Raw genomic sequence first — 20,664 nt, 5'->3', positions numbered from 1 at the left:
CCTTTGAACGTCAGTCAACTCCAGCGTCTCTCCCTCCAGGGCTCCAAACTCGCCTACCTATCGGCATGCTGGGCCGCCCACGGCGGGAATATCGACCTGCGAAACGAAAACATTCATCTCGTCAGCGCTTGCCAGCTCGCTGGTTTTCCCAGTGCGATAGGATCGTTTTGGTATGTTGGACAGGATGCATCGCTAAAAGCAGTCGAGGAGTTTTATAAAGAGATTGGGAAAGGTGGTGATGGTAGTGTGTTTGACGTGCTGGAGGCTGGGAGGGTATTGCATTTTGCGATTTTGGGACTGAGGGAGAGTACGAAGTCTGTTGGTAATGATTTTAAGGGGGATCCGGTTCGGTGGGCACCTTTTGTGCATTTTGGAATCTGACAGGATGGGTGGCTTGGGTGTTGTCTATCCGGCAAGGGGGTGGAGTATTCGGTGTTGTGATATGGTAATTGTCATTCAGTGCGCTACTGCGAAAGCCGTCGTTGACCTTGGCGGTCTCCCTTACATGGAGGGAATTATTTGCCCAGATGTGGTATTTGCTGTGTTTCAGCCATGATTTCAGGCATGTACCGCATATCATTAGCGATATGAAGCGTAGCAGCTCTACACGCATCATAGACCTCGACTTTAGCCACCGGTATACGGCCTCCTGCAGGGTTGGGGTAGTTGCCAAGTCTCGAGTGATAAAAGGTGTTGCTACGGAAACCTTTGAACCCTGTGATACACTTCAAGCTCAGTTCCAGCGGTATTTGTACCATGCAATAAGGTTGTCTACCAGATTTTGCGTTCTTCTCCTATTTTCTTTCCCCCGCCTCTCTCTGAAATAGTTAAACCGCAGCCTAAAATGGCCGTGCTCTAATTCTAGCCTGATGGGCTCTCCTCTCAGTGGGGCTCGGGCGCTGGTGTTCCAGCTGCGGGCGCGAGGTATGTAAACCAAACACCTATCGGTGCTTGATTCATTCTGAGGGAAATCGGTGTGCCACCTCCGGTGGCGTTTGTTTTGGCACGGACAATACGAATTCTCATATGATATCTTCGTGGAATTGCTGGCTAAGATATCCTCAATATTTGGTTATTGGCGACTCCTAGTTAAGTTACATGAGCCGTCTGATTTCCAGAGGTTAACTCAGAGCCGCTTCGATGACTTGCAATATCTCTTGAAGCACAGATACTAGCACACGCTGGGTCTAGTGCCCAAGATGGGAAGGGGGTGGGTGCTGTCTTATGGCTATTGAGAGTACCCGAGTATTCGCGAGAAAGCGATTCTGCGGCTAGAAGATGCGGATTCAGTTCGTCGGCCATGACTCCTAGGTGTTGAGAGGCAAAAAAAGCCTAGTTGAGCAACTTATGCTGGGACGGGGCACAGCGGACGATATGAAGCATTGGTCCCGGATTTAGGTGGAGGAGGCGTGCTGTGAGAACACACCGTTAATTACCCCGGCCCGGGGATATAGGTGGTGGGGGATTTGATGAGAGGTTTGGGACAAAAGGGGCAGTTGCCGCGACGGCGACAACAATTTTCTGATACTTGTGGGCTGCGTTGCGAAAGATGATCACCCTGCGAAACTTTTGAGTATGATATCATACCATCTTTTCATAGCTATCTAGGAACCCTAACCCTATAGGCTTTCCCCCCGGAATATTGCCAGCCCCTCAGGGTTTGTGAAATGACAGCTATGATAAATTATCACACAATTGAATCCTGCAGTTTCATTCACCAACAATTCACGGCACCGGTATTCGATAACCGTGGAGACATGCATCAAAGACACCGTCTCAGCTCTATCCCCACATATAATACCTTTGTATCAACGGGAGAAGGAACAACGGGAGAAGAAAACCCAAACTATGAGAGCAGACAACCAGGTGACCTCCACCCTCCGTACCCAGTCGCTCGGGATCTTACCTTCCTGTTCTTAACGCCCAGAATCCACACCCCAGAGAAGCACGCCCCTGCTTAAGATGGATCGATAGGATTTTGCAAGATCTTCCCGCTGGGACACTGAAACATTAATCGGAAAGGAGGTGGGTGGGTTGCACCGGCTGTTGTGTTGTGTCGGCGGGGTTGCTGAATTTGGGACTTTCGTAGCTGTATGGCGCAGTGCGGTAACGTATGATAAACTATCGATTAGGTAGGAGTTCAAGGGGTAATTAATTATCGAGTGAGTACTGTATTCATATATAAGAGAGGAGGGAATCGCCCATTTTTTCCCCGTTTTTTTGGTTGCCCGCTCACAAGCCACTGTGATTTCACCTGGCGGCGATGAAGTTCCTCTTATTTTCTCTGGGTCTTTCGGGGCTTTTCTTTCTCGGTGCTTCCCTGACGATCTCCGAAATCAATGGCCCTGCGCACCGGTCTCCCTATGAGAACAAAGATGTGACGGATGTCACTGGCCTTGTTACCGCTATTGGTCCTTCAGGTTTCTTTCTCAGAGATACTACTCCCGACAGACTTATCCAGACGTCAAATTCCGTCTACGTCTTCACTTCCTCCTCCATCAGCATCCGAGGCAATATCGCCGTCGGTGACATAATCACAATTGATGGACGTATCCTCGAGTATAGGAGCAGCGAAGCGTACTTATTCTTGACGGAGATTAGTGCACCGAGGAACCTGCGTAAGGTGTCCAGCGGGAACAAAGTTGAGCCAGTGGTGCTCGGAATGGAGAGGGCGCCACCGGCGTATCATTACTCTGCGATAGACGAGACGGCCGGTGGAGTATTTGCTGTGCCGAACAACCAGAGCCTGTATTCGGTGGTCAATGCTACAGCTGAGCAGGATAAGTATGGGTTGGACTTTTGGGAGAGTCTGGGCGGGGAATTGGTTAAAATTCCTGGGCCTGTTGTGCTTTCTAAGTCGAATAGCTTTGGGGATGTTTGGGTGAATGGAGAATGGAGGGTTACTGGGAAGAATTCTCGAGGGGGTTTGACTATTGTTCCCGGTATGGGTGGGATGAACGACCAGGTCCGGTTCCAGAGCTACGGCTAATTGGAAAATATGATAGGATACACGGGCGCCGACGCTAACCCGGAAGCTATCCGAATCGGCTCCCCGCTCGACGGTACTAAAAACGAAGCGGCCAAGCTCGGCGATAAACTAGAAGAAGTCACCGGTGTCATCACCTATGTGCTCGGCTTCTATACTGTCCTCCCGCTGACCGCACTCAAGGTCAAGTCTCATGCGGAACCGTCTCTCCCGCCGCCAACGCTGCTAAAGTCTGGCTCCACCTGCTCGGGCTTGACATTCGGTTGCTACAATGTCGAGAACCTCGCTCTCAGCTCAGCACACCTTCCTCAAGTCGCAGACCACATTGTGACATATATGGGCACCCCAGACTTTGTTTTCTTGCAGGAAGTCCAGGATGATGATGGGTCAAATAACTCCGGCAACGTAAGCTCGAATCAAACGCTCGCCGCGCTATCTGCAGCCATAAGGGATCGCTCCGGGGTAAGCTATGAATTCGCCGTTATCGACCCCGTTGATGGGATGGACGGTGGTCAGCCCGGAGGAAACATCCGAGTAGCATACTTCTATAATCCGGAGTTCTTCACCGTGCGTAATCCGAACCCAGGATCAAGCACGGAGGCCACGGAAGTTCTTCCAGGGCTGGAGTTGAAGTTCAATCCTGGAAGAATCGATCCTGTGAATGTCGCCTGGACAAACAGCAGAAAGCCACTTGCTGCTGTGTTTGATACCGGAGATGGTGACAAAGTTTTTGTTATCAACGTGCACTTTACAAGCAAAGGTGGCAGCAGTAGCATACAAAGTGACGCCAGACCACCGGTTAACGGCGGACTCGCAGACAGACAGGCTCAAGCCGAGTCTGTCGCTGTATGTCCACCCTATTTCACTTGCATACCCCATATTTCTAACGCATCACACAGTCATTCGTCTCAAAAATCCTCGCTGAGGACCGCACGGCAAAGATAATCATTGCAGGTGACTTCAACGAATTTACATACGTGTCTCCAATGCGCGCCTTCGACGGAATAGCCTACGACCTCGACGTGGTCACTTCGACCCCAGTAGAGGAGAGGTACACTTATCTCTTTGACATGAACAGTCAGCAATTAGACCACATGTTGGTCAGTTATGAGATCACGCAGAGGGATCCGGAGTACGAACATGTACATATTAATACCTGGAACACTTTAGAGGGGGAAGTGTCTGATCATGATCCGAGTGTTGCAAAGTTGAACGTTTGTAAATAAATAAAATCAGGTTGGGAGTAAAATTGGGGGGAGGGGGGGTTGTATCATAATATTATTATATATTTATTTGTATGATATCTGTATACTCGTCAGTTAATGTGAGGTTTCTTATACCTGGGTACTGTACTGGGAAGAATTTATAGTCTTTTTTCTTCCGAAGAATCGCTCCACAAGCGTGGCTTGGGTTGTTGGGATTGTATGATACGCTTCCGGTGTTAGTCCGTGTTTTCTCATTTTTTCCACGGGGCACGGGTCCCGGTGAGATTCCTTCCGGCATTACTGCCCTCCTATTCATCATAGCTGAGAACTCGCTGTCAAGTTTCTATACTATTCTATAATGCCCGACCAATCTAAAACGTCCCATCTTCCCCTAAAGATATGTGCCAGAGTTCGCGGCACATTTCGTCCTAAGTGCGAAGCCAACAGTACTTTCAGTCTCCTCGACAAACTCCATCTCACAATGCTAGGCCAGGGTTCGCAGAAATGCGAGTATGTTGCGAGCGATAAGTAGTTAGCGGCTCTCCCCCTAGGTGACTTATAGGAATCACCTATGACTTCCTAAAGTGGTAAAATAAACCAAGGCTGCGCAGCTAGACCGATGTAAGTAAGGGGTTAGAGTCGCCCTCGACTGCGAGATCGATATCCGGCTCTCGGATGGCTAGAGGTCAGAACTACAGGGGCAGAAGCTCCGCCATCGCTAGTGGAACCTAGCAACCGTCTACGAATTATAAGTTAACTGTTACTCTTGATCATTATATATATAATGGGCCAGGGGGATGCTTACACTGACCATCCTACCATCTCAAGCGCCACATCCCCCCTACCCAGCCAGGCACGCGAAACTTCACAAGGATAACCCAAACAAACGAAACTCCTCTCAACACTTCCGAACCTTGAGCCTGTCAAGTGTCAACAACCCATCCTATGAATGTATCCGTCGGGACCCCCGACTTCAACCCTGTCAACAATGTGAGCTCCTTGCTGTAAGCCACCAAAGACACATACCACTCTGCTAGGGATAAACTGCCCCAGAACGGGTCCCTCTTCGGCGGTGATGATAGGGGGTGGTTGGGTTGTTCTGTGGGGAAGAGAGATATGCCTCCGGAATCGTTTAGGGTTTACGCAGCCGAATGCGCTCTCCATAGAACCCGTAACCGATGGTGGCCCCCCGGGCCCGGTGATGGGAGAGCTCGTAAGGTTATGGAATGGGGATTGCGCCTATAATAGGGCTCGGAAGATAGGGGGGGGAGGAGAGGGTGAAAACGAGAAGAATAATCCGCTTGAGATGCTGGCGCAACTTCAGCGCTACCTAAGAGAACACCGCGAGAATGATGTCCGACTCTCCGATACCAATGACTAGTGATCAGAAGTACCAGGGGGAGTGTACTCGGGGGCTACTCGTACGTTTGCCGAGTACAGTACCGGTACTTGAAAAAATCCGACGATTTAATAAAAAAGGTTTTTGGCGGAACCCGACAGCAGTCTGCGAATTACTAGCTAACTACCTGTCTGTAGTCTTGAGCATAATGCATACCAAGCAAGGGGAATGCTTTCACTAACCATCCTAGAGAACGAAGGAAGGGGAGAAGCATTAAAAAATTATGGAACTCGGCAAGTCTTAAGTAGAAGCACGTCACGGGAGCAACAAAATTAGAGGGGAGGTCACGGGGGTAATGTCGCCGAGCGACCCGTTTAGGAGAACATTTTGAGCCGGTATGGTAGCAGTCAAGATAAGTTTACGGTACCACACATGTGCAAGGGCCAAAGCTGACAAATTGATATCCTAATAAGAGCTCAGGCGGGAAATCGGCCCGGTTTGTGTCCAGAGCTCTCCACATGTGCGATACCCGTAAGTCCATTCCATCTTGGCTCCATAGCTTAAGAGTTCATGAACAATCCAATGTCCGAAGGCACCGACAAGCAAGAAACCGTCACCGGAAGATGCCACTGCCAAGCAGTCACATACAGCTTTGCTTTTACCGGTCCATTAGCAGCGTTTTACACTCATGAGGCCTTCATCAGACGTCAGACTGGATTCCCTATTAATCTCTACATTCCTATGAACGCAGACTGCGACTTCCAGTTTCCATCTGACTCACCAAATCTACAATCCTTCAAATACGGCGATAAGACATCATTCTTCTGTAAGACCTGCGGCACTACGCTTTTTTTCACTAAAAGAAGCTGGGAACCGCCCTGCATATTGGCACCGACGATTGATGTGCTCTCTGGAAAACAATTAAGCGACTACGTCTATATCCAAGCACACATACATCTAAGCGAGGCGGGAGGAGAAGTTGGTGGGATTGCGGACATTATTGAGGACGGGTTGCCGCATTATATGGAAGACGCGGGAAAATATCTCGACAGTGAGACGATAGCTATGGTAGAGCGACCGGTGGTGGATGAGTCACAAGTGATGAGCGAGCATTGTCAGGGGGTCCCGGACGTTCTGGACGGCCGCTGCTGTTGTGGGGCACTTCGCTTCTCTATCGCAAGGCCTCCAGAGGACTATAGTAGTGATCCCACTCTGCTGCGCTGGGTAAAACCGTGGGTGGCATTACCCAACACAAATATGCACAACTGACATATATCTCCCTCCCTTAGAGGTGGGAAGTTTGCTGCTTCCTTTTGCTTCTGCACTTCCTGCAGGACCGTTTCTGGAGCCCCACTCTTCGGTTGGTGTTTTACACCGACAAAACAGCTCCGCATATATCCACAGAGTACACCGAGGCTGTCAGTTTACAGATCCAGTGATAAAAGCACGCGCCGGTTTTGCGCTTCATGTGGCGCTACCGCGTTCTTTGCTTTAGACTCTTTGAATAATGAGATGTGGGACATTGCCATTGGGTTATTGCCCCTGGGGAAGTTTAGGAGTGGGGACTGGTGTGTTTGGAAGTACGATGGAGGGGATCAGTTCGTTGACAGCTATATTCACGGATGGAAGGACGGCACCATGAGCTATGAGCGTAATGGAGAGGACTACTTCAGGGGCCTAGTCGAGCAGGTTAGATTTGGTCGGAACCGTTCTGGGCTTGTAAACTAAGGCTATTCAAGAGTTTTCGGGGGCGTTGATATTGTGAATAACTGCTGCTTAGTCGTCAAATGCGATTGCGTTACCTCGGCACCTCAAGAGCAATAAGCCTTTTTCTGGAAGTTAGCTGTTGTTTCTTTTATTAACGGGATGGAGCTTCATGAGCCTACATGTCGGCGGATCCATAGTAGCTCTAAGGGGATCTAGTATTGGGAAGTGAGTGGATGTAGGAAGAAGTGATGAGATATAATAGAAGTGATGAGAAGCAAATAGATAGAAGAAGGAGCATGGTTTGGATGTGATCCAGAGAAGCCATGGGCAGATGAGAAAGAGACGGAACACGGAAGTCTTTCTTATTCATGTATATAAGTGTGGTACTTCACCCACAAGTGAGAAGAGAGCAGCGAACAAGAAAAAATCATGATATAATACAAGTATCATACAGTACCATCCTAAGACATCTTTCCTTCCAAGTGCGCCTAAAGTTTCTTGACCAGTTCCGAACGACGAAAGTTGAGAGACCCAACTCGAAAGGCCACTCCTCAGGAATCCTGTTTGATCAATTTTAACAAGCTCCCAAAGCCGGCGCAAGATTTGTCGTTCGAGGAGCCCGGGGGGGAAAGGAAGCGGCAGAAGACGACTGCGCGGAGTCCCCAAGGGACAGCGCGAGGGCGATGCGACATCGAATCAACGCGCTGAATCAAACAAATCGTATGGTTGAGCGCTAGCAAACCAGAGTAACGCAAATGGTTAATCGGTAATAGATATACAGCGCTTAAGGCGCTTACAACTAGGAGTGCGCCGCGCAAGCATCCCAGGTGGAGGTCTTCAATTTAATGATCACTAGCATTTGCTCCGCAATAATGAGAAGGCTAACAGGTTACCAGGTATTTCTAGGAGTAGCTACTCCAAAAATATCTCCAGATACTATCACTGTGCTAGATGGAAAGGCCAAATTAATCTCCATCATCAAGTCACAAACCACTCCCAGCAAGTCGACGATCCTGGATACGCAGCCCCGTTCAGACCCATCCGCGTTCATTAAATTATGCCTAAGCAATAGCTCTCTGCCATAATCAGTTGCTTAGTAAAAAAAAATTCCACTGTATGATATCCTTTTTTGCAGTTAAACTACACCCCCTATCATCCATTTGAGTTGGGTTCACGGAAATTGGATGGTGATACTATAAACTGCGCCGCGGGCTTTGATTAGAAGCAGCTCTACTACATGAAAGTCCTATCACTTGATGCCGGCGCAGGAAAAAAAATTCCACCATTCAAATTCACGCGGAAACCCAATGCCATAAAAGCCGAAATAATTTAGAATCTCGCTAGGAACGTCGGAGTTGCCTCTCCTAGATGCTAAAGTCTGATGTATTTCTTCTTTCTTTTTATTTATCCCAGCTGAGGGAGGAAAGATAATATTTTCGCTGTGTTTTTTCCCCGCTAATCCGGGGGGGGGGGATTCCAGACGTCCTATGATACCATAGTAGCTTTCACAGTACCCAAGCTGACACCCTATAGTAGGCCAGCCATTTTCACATTCAGTCACTCGACACTCCTTATCCTCCATCACCAAATTCTCCAAGCAGTTCAAAATACCGCACTAGTGTGGCTCCAAGCACTCCTTGCCTTCCCAACCACCATCACCACTACGACCATAACTCCAGAGAAGAAGAAAAATTTCGAAATCTCTAACCTTCCAGTAAACCGGAGCATTTCCAGCCAACAAATTGCAGGCGGACTCTCCAATCAGTTAAAATGAAAAGGCTACACTGACGGGACTATGTGTCTGCAAGCGCTGCCGGCAGCCCCAACCCTGACAATTCCCGGTGCGGTACCGAGGTCTGATGATTTTGTGGGGTTGCATATATCCGAGATGGAGAAAGTTCATTTAAATGTGTGTGCTTCCCTGCCTTAGGGATTTGAAGATACGTTGTTGAGGTTTGGCAGGACCAGTTGTTGCCTCGGCATAGGTACTTCACCGGGGTGTTCGGAGACTCTCCGCAAACTCATCATGGGTATACGGGCCGTCAACCGGAAGTTGTTCAATGGTGGAACGTTGTTGGGGGAGTGGTGTTAACGGGGCCGGGGGAGCAGATACTGGGACTGGACGTCAGATATAAACCCCGATAGAAGGTTTTTCGACTCGCCAATATTTCCCCTCAGAGATGGATTTGGTGGAAATAGTTTGTTATTGCTATCTCTTACTCTCCTCTCTCTATACCATCGGTCGACTTGTTAATGATATTATTTTCAATCCGCTTTTCCCCCAAGACCATATATTCCCCGCCTTGAACAACCCTATAATTCATTCCGTCTCGCAAATGGAACCGGTGGCGGCTGTGTGCCCGATGGCCCGGTTCGCAAACGTGATTCCACATCTTGGTTCTGGTCGAACATCGACCGCACTGTTTAGCGGAAATTTCCATCCACAATTCCCCGTGCTATGGTTTAGCGAGACCAACCCTAGTTGCAAAATGGCTGAGGGAAGAATCGGTGGTTCTTTTGGCGGGACTTGGAAAGCGTGTTTGAAGTTGAGAGGAGGGGACTGCGTGGTGGTGCAGGAAATTTTCGTATTGAGAGGGTATGCAGTTCATTCCCCCCCTCATATTCCCCTAGTGCATCAGATGCTAAATTAATGTAAAAATAGGCATATTACCAGATGTGTATTACCGTACGGTATTCTCCCTGAGTTGAGCTGTCCTACACACCTCTCCTCCATCTCCTTCTAACATGGAACACAGACCCCCATCCCACCTCCAACCTCGGTCGCCTCTGATGGAAATGGCAAGATCAACACCCATAGCCCCCGTCAAAAGAATGCCCCCGGCCCCGTATCACAGAAGCAGGGCGCAGGAAACCACTTTGTCAAGATCGCACAGAAGGTGAATGCGAGTACCGGTACCACAAAAACTCGGATAATTAGATCCTGCGCTACGTAGTCCAAAATTCCCTTCTCTGGAAAGGGAGCAAAAAACACAGCAAAAACACAGCCCTCCTACGAGTACTCGTACAGTACCCCTTCCGAGACAGAAAAAAAATTAATTCTTGACCTTGCAAAGGGGGAAAGCCCAACGACATAAAACATGGTCCAATTATTCGAGTTTTTGTGGGTATTGCAGACATCACGCATATCAAACAGAAAGCACTACCGGTATGCTGCGATTATCCCCGACGCAGGGAAGGCTGGCCTGCGAGACGGAGACTCGAATGATTTATTATTATTGATGTACAGTACAACAGAAATCCAACCTCCTCTGGAAATCCACCGGTATGCGTCCTACTTGTACGCACGGTACGAGTACTGTATTCTGTACCTGCACGAGCACTTGTACTCAGTAAATATCTGTGGGGTTACTCTATCGCAGCTCTCTGCCTTGGCAATAAAATCCCTTTGGTTGAACCGGTTAAGAGCTAGGCATGCGCGCACTTCCGGCAGCCTGCACTCACTGTGCTACTGTATATTGTACAGTACCCGCATCATACGCCATCATACCCCACCCATCTCCCACGCCATCTCCCGGTCTCAACTCGCGGATCTAGGAAAAGGTCCAAGGCCAAGGCAAGTCTGGTTCATGAGGCCTTGGGAGGAATTTTCGTTGGGTATTGTACTGTACTGGTACGAGTACAGTACAGTGCCGAAAAAAACTCGTTAAATTAGCTATCGGGGATCGTGACTCGACATTTCGCAATCCAATCCAAAACGCCCGGAAAAGGGATAATGTTTTCTAGACAGGGTATAGCTGGGAGAGGCTGAGCTCTCCAGAGTTCATTAACTGGTATTCGTTATTTCGTTAACCTACTCTTTTAAGCCCACTATGGTTTAGCTCAGCGATCCAGTTGAGATCCACGATATCATAGCTGATTTAACGAGTTTTTATGGCACTACGAGTACGAGTACCCGCACGAGTAAATTTACTGCACACCGCACTTGCACCTTGCCACTGACCTCTCTTCCACGAGTACCGATCGCCTCACAGACGGCAAGAGGACCCAACGAATAGGATGGTTCAAGGAGAAAGAAAGAAAAATGCAATCAAAAACCAGCATCTGGGATACGCCAAGATATTTTGTATGCATCCCGCTCACCACCGATCCCGGTCACAGTCAGGAATAAATTTATAAATTACCCATGTACGCATATAAGCCCACAGTCCCGGGCACGGTGAAATAAAAATAAAAATAAAAAACTTGAGGTGGAAGGGACAGGAGACTCCTGGTGAGATCAAGAACTCGGACACCTCACAATGATGCAACCGAAAACGATCAAAAAGTGACTTTGGCAATGGAGTGGGAGTTCACCACCTCTCAAAAAGCCTTCGACATTTGAGAAACAAGTTCTTGAGCAATTAGGACACTGTTGGCCGATCTATGCCCTTGGATCTTTCATAAATTCGCTGGCTTCGTTGATATCTCGGGTTTACCAGCGTTTTAGAAGTGCCCTGGCTATCAATCTCGCCAGGATTAAAACACGTTAACCAATTGATAAACTCGTGGAATGAGTACGAGTAATGGGACAGTAGAAGTTAGAAACCCGGATCACCCGCTACGTGTCTGCCCTCTTCCAAAGACCCGAGTTGGAAACATCGACAGGTCTCTCAATTTCATTACTCCCATTAGCACAGCACAGTATCCCGGAATATATTGCTATTGGTGACATTGTGTGCCCACAGGTAGTTCCCACCCAGAGCCATGCTTGTCCACAGGGCTTCCCTTCTTTCACTCAATGACCACTCGCCCACTGCCCCGTAGATATCAGCAATACTTTTTTTATCAGCTTTTTTTCTCCTATGCCTTAATACAAAAGCCCTCCGACCGCTATGTTCAACCCTCTCACGCTCCAACATCTCCACTGCCGGTAATTCGGTCATGTCATGCAACAAACACTCATGCCAAATCACTCGCGCTCTAGGCTCTAGCCCCATTCCCCACTAAATGTTGAGAAGTTCCTTGTTTTCCCACACTAGTCAACACAAGTGTATTACTATACACCAAGTTAGAGTCCAAACCGCAGACCAAGCTAGAGGCGAAGCCGGAGAGCAAGCTACTCGAGTAGAGGGCAAGCGGCAGACCAAGTTAGAGGCCAAGCTGGAGGCCAAGCCGCAGACCCAGCCAGAGGTCAAGCCGGAGAGCAAGCTAGAGGCCACACCTAATAAAAGCGCATAAAACACAAATAGAGGCGCTCAGCCCCGGGGCCGAAAAAAACGCTTATAAGTTTCCCGAGCTGAAGGTCTTTTGGCGTGTATAACGCCCTTTTTGCATACCATACAAATCTGGCAAACCAACTCAGAACGGCGCTCGAAAAAACGCCCATTCGACACCAGGGCTGAGGGCGTAGGGTATCGATACGAGATACGGAGCCTTTTGTCCCTTGGCTCCAGGTCCTTGTTGTAACGAAGTGTAAGGCAATGCACCTGCCTCTCCGCCAGTGATATTGGTGCTATAGTGGGACACGGGAGGCCACGGGGTCAGATGTTAAGCGTATGATGCTGTACGATACTCCCGCTCGAGTACTGCTATGATAGATGAAGTTGTGGCATTGAAATGATCCATGAACTGAAAAACAGCTAAAGACCTCCCCGATCGCCCAACCCCACAAGCACACATACTTCCCGAGAAGGCTTCATTTTTTTTCCAAAACATATCATACTGTACTATTTTCTGCCGGCGGATGCTTGTGAAACAAAAGTCCATTGCGATAAACCTGTGGTAGGGTAATTGGTGGTCAACCCCTTACTAAGAAGACCCCTGGAAGCTGTTGCGGTTTCACCCCGTTGCCGTGCCGTGTTGCTTCCGACTACAAGGAGCCAATGGTATGGTACGAATCTTACTGTGGAACAGCGAGGAAGTGAGAGGTTTTTGGAACGGGAAATGCGCCTTGGTGAAAACGTTCATAAGCACGGTACTCATGCAGTAGGGCAGGCTAGTTACATCTGAGAGGATTCGCTTGTGAAGGACTCGCACAGTGGTTGGGATTAAACTCGTGGAGGTACTGTACGAGTGTTCGAGTACCGGTACGCGGGTACGGAGGTAAGTGATAGGACGGACAGGGGTTCAAGAAGTCAGATAATCCAATATTTTATCCTCGCTGAGCACACGGATTCAAATCGCCTGTCTACAGGTACCGCATCCCATCACTAATTGCGGCAGCATCCATACACGAGCAACCTAAAAGCCACCAGCTATGAAAGAATCATCTAATGAGCCACACGCCAAGTAAAGTAGGTGGAGGGAAGGAGGAAAAAATAGAACAAATTTTTCGAAAATCCAATAAGAACAATACAGTAATAATAATTGAACAATGAGAGTTGGTAATTGGTAGGATTCTCTCTCTCCTCTCCACCCTCCTTGAGGTGCCCAGGGCATTTTGGGCTGTAACTTACCGGCATAATTGGTTACGTTGTTGGTTACAAGGGCGCAGTTGGGGGCACTCACGCTTACAACATCTACCCGCTCAACACCGGTACTTACCCGAGCACACCCAGGTATGATAATTGGAGATTCACAGTCGCAGTGCTCAAAAGTTTGGTTCAACAACTAGCATGCAAGCCAACCTCATATTTGGTTTGCGCATCAGGCTGGCCACCAGTGCATAGGACCAAAAACGGCCAAGCGTGAGTGCCCCTACCGTATTGTATATCGTTGGCCAGCTGAGGGAGGCAGGGTTGGAATGGGCTACCGGTACTCACCGTGCTTGTGTAAATTTACAGGACCGGGACGGTGTTACCAAACCCGAATATTCGCCTCACCGGACAAGATAGGATGCAGTCGCAAAAGACAACCCTGAAACATTAATTCTCAGCATACAGTATTTACACGTTCCACTTCTTTCAATCACGTTTGTTAGATCTACTCGAGCATGTTTAAATTTACTCAACCCGCGTAAAAATGCACAATCCAACCAAGACCTTCCTCCCGAACCCTACTCGAGTAGGGTACCGTATGCGTATGGCATGAGCCCGTCTGTCTCAGATGTGATCCTCCTACTCGAGAGCTATCAGAGATCCCCGCGGGGGACGCACACGGGCCCCCCAAGTGCCAAGAAACCGACGATTTGGAGCTGGAATGGGACCTCTACTTTGGCCTGGATGGGTCCAAAATCGAGCGCTGCCTGGTTCTATTAAGTTTCCCAAGCGAACAATTGACTCGATTCCGATCCGCCAGACGCTTCTGCTCCTCCAGCCCCGATTAATAAAATGGTCATTACCGAAAATTCAAGGCGGATACAAGTTGCAGCGGTCGAAACTGCTCTGGTGGAGTCATGCGGTCGCCGGATGTCACGGCAGGTAGAGAGCTTGGCATGCGCAAGCTACGATAGCCGAAAAGACTTTCAGAAGTCATATTATTAGGAATGCTCTGGCCCGGCCTGGGCTTTTTCCGTAGAAACAAAAACGCTCCCTCTATTAGTCTATGATCGATTTCGAAAGGGTTATTAGTTTGCTAGTTCTCCAACTTTCTCATTTTTTTTTTTTTTTCCCCACTACTGTACTCGTACTCGAGTAGACGCCACGGTAGGGGCTCAGATTGGCTCACTAACTGGGACGGGTAAGATTCATAGCTAAAAAAAGATTGAGAATAGCACTTGTGACCTTTCCGGGATCGACAACATTGATAGGGAAAGTCCCTCATTAGACCAAGGGCATTCAGCCCTGGGGTCGAAGAAGCATTGTTCGAGCGCCAAGTTTCGAGTGGGTCTGCCACATTTTTACTCGGAAAGGGCGTTTACACACACCAGAGTTCGACTCGAAAAAATTGAATACCCTAAGGGTTTTTCAACCCCCAATAAATAAATTCCGAGGACATTTGCAAATGAGCTGACTATCGTACTATGCTCGAGCGCTCACCCGTCATCACGAAGGGCGATTAGACTTCAATCCGGCGACATGAGTAATGCATACTTCGGCCACACCTGAGTACGGGTATTAGTGCACCTCAGGGAGCACCGGTATTGGTGAAGTTCTGGGCCCAAGATCCATCATCTGACAAGGCTGTTTGTCTTTATTTGACTACAACAAGGTATCATACAAGTACTCATACCAGTGCCTTGAGGCTATGATATGATTACTCACGCTGGGTGACGCTCCTGTACTAGTACTGATATCCGCCTCCTGCCCCCATTGGTAGGCAGTATCTCATCCTAATGATGGTTGCACAGTATTATGAACAGGCTACTATCATAGTCCCGGTGCGATTCCTCCTGTGGTAAGCTTCAGCCGAACGCAAGTGGATCTACAGTGTACGAGTACGATTGCAATTCATGTCTTGTTGCTAGTCTACCAAAGAGACAGAGCGGCCTTCCGTACGAGTACTCGGATACCAGGGTTAGTCCGCGAACAGTAAGGTTTGGTTGGAATAGTGCGCGCACTAAATGGGGTGTGATTGAAAACTGGCAAAATTCCTCGAACGCTTCCTGCCCTACCATTGGCTGAATAAACCCTGCCGTTCGCGGACCTACCCTGATATCCTAAGTACTGTGAGATTATTAGGTTCAAGGGGCGCTACCCGAGTACCGGTAGTGGTTAAACCGCTGCATGATCATAAAACCTTAGCTGGGCTCTCGGTGCTAAGCCAGGGAGCAGGGGGTTCCGAAAAATTATCTGTGCCGCAAGTCGATTTTACTTGGAGCACTGGTACAGTATTGCAATACCAGTAAAAAATCAGTGAGGCAGGCTGAACGGGGGAACCTTAAGAATCGCGAAGGGTAGTAGATAGAGTTTACCTTCCCGAGTTTGAAGAAATTTTAAAGTACAATTATTCACGCGTGGTATTGCTTGACAGCGTAGATCTGGCAGTTTATCTCGGCTGTCGCAATAAAGGCTCCCCACTCTGTAGTCTGATTGGTAATTGGTTAGCCCCTACTCACCACGTATCGTAGACAGCTTCTTGTTAAGGTCTCGTTTCTCGCCACACACACAGATCGCAACTGGAACCGGCAGTGGGCGGAAAAGCGATGCCACAATTGCTGTGATTGTGATGGCGGGGACGGTGCAGCGCTCCTAAGAAGCTATCGTTGAAAGAGACCCCCTGAGCGACACGCTCCGGAAGGCTATTCGCGCTCTTGGTACTGCACAGTGTTTTGTTGTCGCGAATCTTGGCTCAGGAAACCAAAAGTGCATCTTGGTCGGTACAGTACTGTGGTGTGGTCCCTTTGACAAGTTTCAACATGTCAATTCTACTCAAGGGCCCCGGGGGGGGCGCTTTTTACAGATATCATACGGCGAGTACGATGAAGGGGGGGAAGTATCTGAGGAGCTGGGCTTACCGGAATGAGTTCTCAATTCTAATCCCCACACATGAGGCTTTGGCTCACTGAGACAACCACACAGCTTGCCCTCCAACCATCCTGCTCTCTCTGAACGGGTACCCTAAACGTGCCACACCCACAAGATGTAACCTCTCATCCCTCCCTAGCAATCTTTTTTTTTTTTTTTTTTTTCGTGTGCCCGCATTCTATTTATTTTTTCTTCTAGTAGGTATATAGGTCCCTAATGTCCCCCTTAAATGGGAAAAACTTCTGAGGGGAAGGGAAATCTAACTTTCTTACCACAACCCGACACAGTGCATCGCTCAAGATGTTCTTCCCTTTATTTCTTATGTTGGCCCTGGTTGCAACGCAGGCGGTGGCATCTCTTCTCCGACCAAATAGCGTTAGGCTATCAGATTATCACCTTACAGAAATTATAAACCGTGATATATTAAAGCCGGCACTGGAGAATGACGACCTTCCAACTGCCCCTAAGCGCTACGTTGAGCTGCCTCTTAATCATGGTGATCCAAAGTCCCCAAAGTTCAAGAACAGGTATTGGGTGGATGATACCTATTATTCCCCTGGGGGGCCCATTTTCTGTATGTAGGAAACTAGGCGCCAACTTAACTCGGTGGGATGTTAATATTTTATAGTTGTCGATAATGGGGAAGCGGATGCGGACGGCATGGAAGAGTATCTGAGGAAGGGAGCCACGGGATCATTAGCAAAAGAGTTCAATGGGTATTTTCTCTCCGCGCTCGGCCGATCCGAAGAATTCATGTAATTAACTATTTTGGATGCTAGTCTCCTGATATTGTGGGAGCATCGATTCTATGGTACCTCAATGCCGGACATGACAAATGCCATGCGGTTCACATCCGATAATTTCGGGGCCTATCTAAAATATCACACGATCGAGCAGGCATTGGAGGACGTGGTAGTGTTCGCAAAGCAATTCACCTTCAACAATAAAACAGTCTCTCCCGGGGAGGTTCCTTGGGTATACCTAGGTGCGCCCGTCGAATCATTCACCCTAGCTAAATGCTATTTTACTAACGGGGGACGATTCATTAGGTGGTTCCTACCCCGGCGCACGGTCAGCTTGGATGCGGATCCGCAATCCTGACATCTTCCATGTGAGTCTGGCTTCATCCGCTGTGGTGCAACTTCAGAAGAATATGTGGCAGTATTACCGCGTAATTGAAGAGTAGCCATCCTCCCCATCCAATCCCGCCGGTAAACATGCTAATCCTCCCAATCAAGAACCCTGGACAAAACCGGCTACGCCAACTGTTCCAGGGACATCCGCAACATAACGAAATGGGTTGACAACGCTTTCGACGATCAAAATGGACCGGCTGTCGACCAATTCCTCGAAAAAATCACCGGCCCGGAGAATTCGGACTTGTGGAATTTCTTCCACTTTGATGACTCCTCAGATCCGGGAGAGATATGGGACAACAGGCGGATGAATGTGAAGGCCGCAATCGGAGTCGTGTACCGTGACTTTCAGTATGTGGGGATGAATGGGATTCTAAGGACCTTCTGCGATGGTTTGCAGTCCAATAGTGGCGATTCGGCGGGGGTGGGAGCGGACTTCCGGAACGCTAGGGGAATATTTGAGACGCATAATACTAGTGCTGCCATCGATATCTATACGAGTGTTTTGGCAGCACTCTGGCCGAAGGTTCTCAAACCAACAGATTACCCGGCAGACGGAGTCAAGATGGATCAAGTTTATAACGTGAACTGCGCAAGGAATCAGGGCCTCTGCAAGCAGATAGTTACAAAGTGGTCCTGGATTTACCAGACTTGCATTGAATTTGGTATCTCAAACCCGCCCATCATTGCTGCGGAATCACTGGGTAAGCTAACATTCGCTCAGGCGCCTACCAGACTGCGAATATTTCCCGTCCAACAAACCTCCTCCCCAAATTCGAAACCATCGAAAACGAGCTCAGGGATTGTAAAGGCTGGTTTGGCAACGCGGTAGCAGGTGGCCCCAATCTGGATCCCATCAACAAAAAATATGGCGGCTGGAACATGAACCCATCGAATGTCTTCTGGACTGATGGTGAAATCGACCCCTGGCGCGCCCTTACCCCCAATTCCATTGAAGACGGTGCACCAAAACGGCCCTCTACCACCAATATTCCCCCGTCCGGGAGCAACGCCGGAGGCGATACGTTCTTCGGCTTCGTTATGAAGGGAGGATCGCATTGTGCGGATTTAGGACAGTACGTTGGACAGGGGTTGCGAAATCGAACCGGCGCAGCCCCGGACACGACGGGTATAAAAGTTCCAGCGGGTTATGTGCCGGAGGCAGATACTGCTCATAACCTATTTAAGGATGCGCTGAGGACCTGGTTACCGGCGTTTAAGGCACATGCGCTATCCAGGGAGTCTTCATTCAAAGTGGATACAACAGGCAGCAGCAGCAGCGGCGACGGCGGTAGCGGCGGCGAGGGCAGTGCGGGGGGTGGGGGCAATCGGCCCAGCAGTGGTGGAGGCGACAAGAGTTTGGCAATATCTCTGTCGGCGTCTAGATGTTTCTACTCGGCGGTTGTTGTCGTGGTGGTTTGCGCTATGTTGTAAAGTGGACATGGATAGATCTGTCTCAAAAACTACAGTCATTCGCGTCCCCACCATTTTTTTCTTCTTCTTATGCTTAAATCGACGGCATTAGCATGTACCTATATACCACGGTTTTAACTTCACACGGGTGGCGCTTCGTTCTTGGTCAATTTTCTCTTTTCTAGATTGTAAGATATTTCGTTTGGTTCCCGTTGGGGCTTATTGTGTGACCGGGCAGGTTCGGGGTGGGCTCTTTTATTTTTATTTTTTTCGATTATAATTATAATCACTTATTGGGTAAAAGGGTTGGAAAGGAATCATCATACTGTTATAAAACCCTCTACCCATAATTCTGTCTCACACCACATGCAATCCGACGGATATCCCGAGGACGCTCCGGAAACTCGCCAGTGGGAGAACATCGATTCAGATCCTCTACCCCCGAATTTCACGAGCACAGTACAGTACTTCACCATTAATCCGACAGCCGACCGACAGCCAAAGATTCCCACGGTCAGCATCACTCAGCGAGAATAGGAGCCTGTGATAATCATGTATACGTTATGTACAGTACCGTACCTACGAGCCTCGGCCTGACATTACTGTGCTGATGGATGGCCATGCCCAGCTCTAGAGCGCCGCAAGGAAGCGGGCGAGCCCAAATAGGATAAAACACCAAAAGCCTGTTTGTTTCCCAGACCGACGTCGCAGCCATGGCGACTATCTATACATTGACCTCCTACCTAAATGGGAGGAGGGGAAACTCACACACACACGAAAGGTAAAATTAATTGGTCATCCCCTGGCAGAAACCAAATGGTTAAGCATTGGGGCAGTGAAAGGTAACTTAAATTTACTTAGATATCGTGATAACCTGACAAAGAAATTCAACGGATCGGTAACTAAAGGTTTCATGAGCTTGGCCATTTCATTTCGCATTTGGTAAAATAGAAAAAAAGTAAAACGTATGATACCACGTGGGTTAGTCCGGCCCGCGGATTAAGCACACAACTGCATCCACTACCAGGCAACGGTACCCACCAAATTATCAGCACTGGCCAAAGTTTTAAAGATTTTTCTCTGGGAGTGACAAGTCACGTATTGTACTGTACTGTATAGTACAGGGTACAGGCACGCGAGATAAATTTAGCTTAGCCAGCTCAAGTGCTGATGCGGGAACCGAAAATAAATAAAAGAGCAACTTTTATTCCCGCCCTTGATAATAAACAAGCAAGCTAGGTTTTGCGCATGCGCATACCCCACCACACCGAGGTCGTTTCTCGGGGCAAGTTCAGCCCTAGCTGGCTACGAGTATGGAACAAGTAGTTGTCAGAATTATTGGTTACTCGCGGGTAATCCCTTGGGACACTGAAACATCTACTCGAGTATGATAGCCTCGTGTTGAGCACCAGCGTGTCAATTTATCATAAAGATATGAGTAGTGACATGTGATATAAAATTCATAATATTATTCGCTCGTTGTTTTATCGGATTCCCTGATAGGATATCTTGCGTCAGATATTTCACTACTCGAGTACTGTACTCGTACAGTACATACAGCTTCGCAGAAGACCGTATACCTACCCGGGGGATG

At 48.6% G+C, this 20,664-nt stretch overlaps 4 protein-coding genes; 3 read left to right on the top strand and 1 right to left on the bottom strand.

Annotated features, from left to right (window-relative positions):
• Positions 1-2,263: 2,263 nt before the first annotated feature.
• GSTUM_00004911001 (uncharacterized protein) lies at positions 2,264-4,212 on the top strand (the record flags this gene model as incomplete). The annotated part of the gene is made up of 3 exons (XM_002836753.1): positions 2,264-2,942; positions 3,006-3,832; positions 3,886-4,212. The coding sequence occupies 3 exons, from the start codon at positions 2,264-2,266 to the stop codon at positions 4,210-4,212; spliced, it is 1,833 nt and encodes a 610-aa protein (XP_002836799.1).
• Positions 4,213-6,005: 1,793 nt separating this feature from the next.
• GSTUM_00004910001 (uncharacterized protein) lies at positions 6,006-7,285 on the top strand. XM_002836752.2 has 2 exons: positions 6,006-6,762; positions 6,820-7,285. The coding sequence occupies exons 1-2, from the start codon at positions 6,113-6,115 to the stop codon at positions 7,256-7,258; spliced, it is 1,089 nt and encodes a 362-aa protein (XP_002836798.1). The 5' UTR covers positions 6,006-6,112; the 3' UTR covers positions 7,259-7,285.
• A 1,070-nt stretch (positions 7,286-8,355) lies between these two features.
• On the bottom strand, positions 8,356-9,218 carry GSTUM_00004909001 (uncharacterized protein). XM_002836751.2 has 1 exon: positions 8,356-9,218. The coding sequence occupies exon 1, from the start codon at positions 8,817-8,819 to the stop codon at positions 8,487-8,489; it is 333 nt and encodes a 110-aa protein (XP_002836797.1). The 5' UTR covers positions 8,820-9,218; the 3' UTR covers positions 8,356-8,486.
• A 7,556-nt stretch (positions 9,219-16,774) lies between these two features.
• On the top strand, positions 16,775-19,386 carry GSTUM_00004908001 (uncharacterized protein). XM_002836750.2 has 6 exons: positions 16,775-17,095; positions 17,150-17,237; positions 17,301-17,506; positions 17,571-17,703; positions 17,760-18,322; positions 18,382-19,386. The coding sequence occupies exons 1-6, from the start codon at positions 16,822-16,824 to the stop codon at positions 19,089-19,091; spliced, it is 1,974 nt and encodes a 657-aa protein (XP_002836796.1). The 5' UTR covers positions 16,775-16,821; the 3' UTR covers positions 19,092-19,386.
• Positions 19,387-20,664: the final 1,278 nt, after the last annotated feature.

Source organism: Tuber melanosporum (assembly GCF_000151645.1).
Source record: "Tuber melanosporum whole genome shotgun sequence assembly, scaffold_16, strain Mel28".
Lineage (NCBI taxonomy): Eukaryota > Fungi > Ascomycota > Pezizomycetes > Pezizales > Tuberaceae > Tuber > Tuber melanosporum.
The sequence above is the reverse complement of the archived record's forward strand: the minus strand, read 5'-3'. Positions and strand labels throughout refer to the sequence as shown.

What these genes read in the sequence shown, in the direction of transcription:
- GSTUM_00004910001 (XM_002836752.2), top strand. Translation starts at nt 6,113, where the DNA reads ATGTCCGAAGGCACCGACAAGCAAGAAACCGTCACCGGAAGATGCCAC. An exon ending in CTGCTGCGCTGGGTAAAACC is followed by an intron (nt 6,763 to 6,819) that starts GTGGGTGGCATT and finishes TCCCTCCCTTAG; the next exon opens with AGGTGGGAAGTTTGCTGCTT.
- GSTUM_00004909001 (XM_002836751.2), bottom strand. Translation starts at nt 8,819, where the DNA reads ATGGAGGATAAGGAGTGTCGAGTGACTGAATGTGAAAATGGCTGGCCT.
- GSTUM_00004908001 (XM_002836750.2), top strand. Translation starts at nt 16,822, where the DNA reads ATGTTCTTCCCTTTATTTCTTATGTTGGCCCTGGTTGCAACGCAGGCG. An exon ending in TTAGCAAAAGAGTTCAATGG is followed by an intron (nt 17,238 to 17,300) that starts GTATTTTCTCTC and finishes TTTGGATGCTAG; the next exon opens with TCTCCTGATATTGTGGGAGC. An exon ending in TATTACCGCGTAATTGAAGA is followed by an intron (nt 17,704 to 17,759) that starts GTAGCCATCCTC and finishes CTCCCAATCAAG; the next exon opens with AACCCTGGACAAAACCGGCT.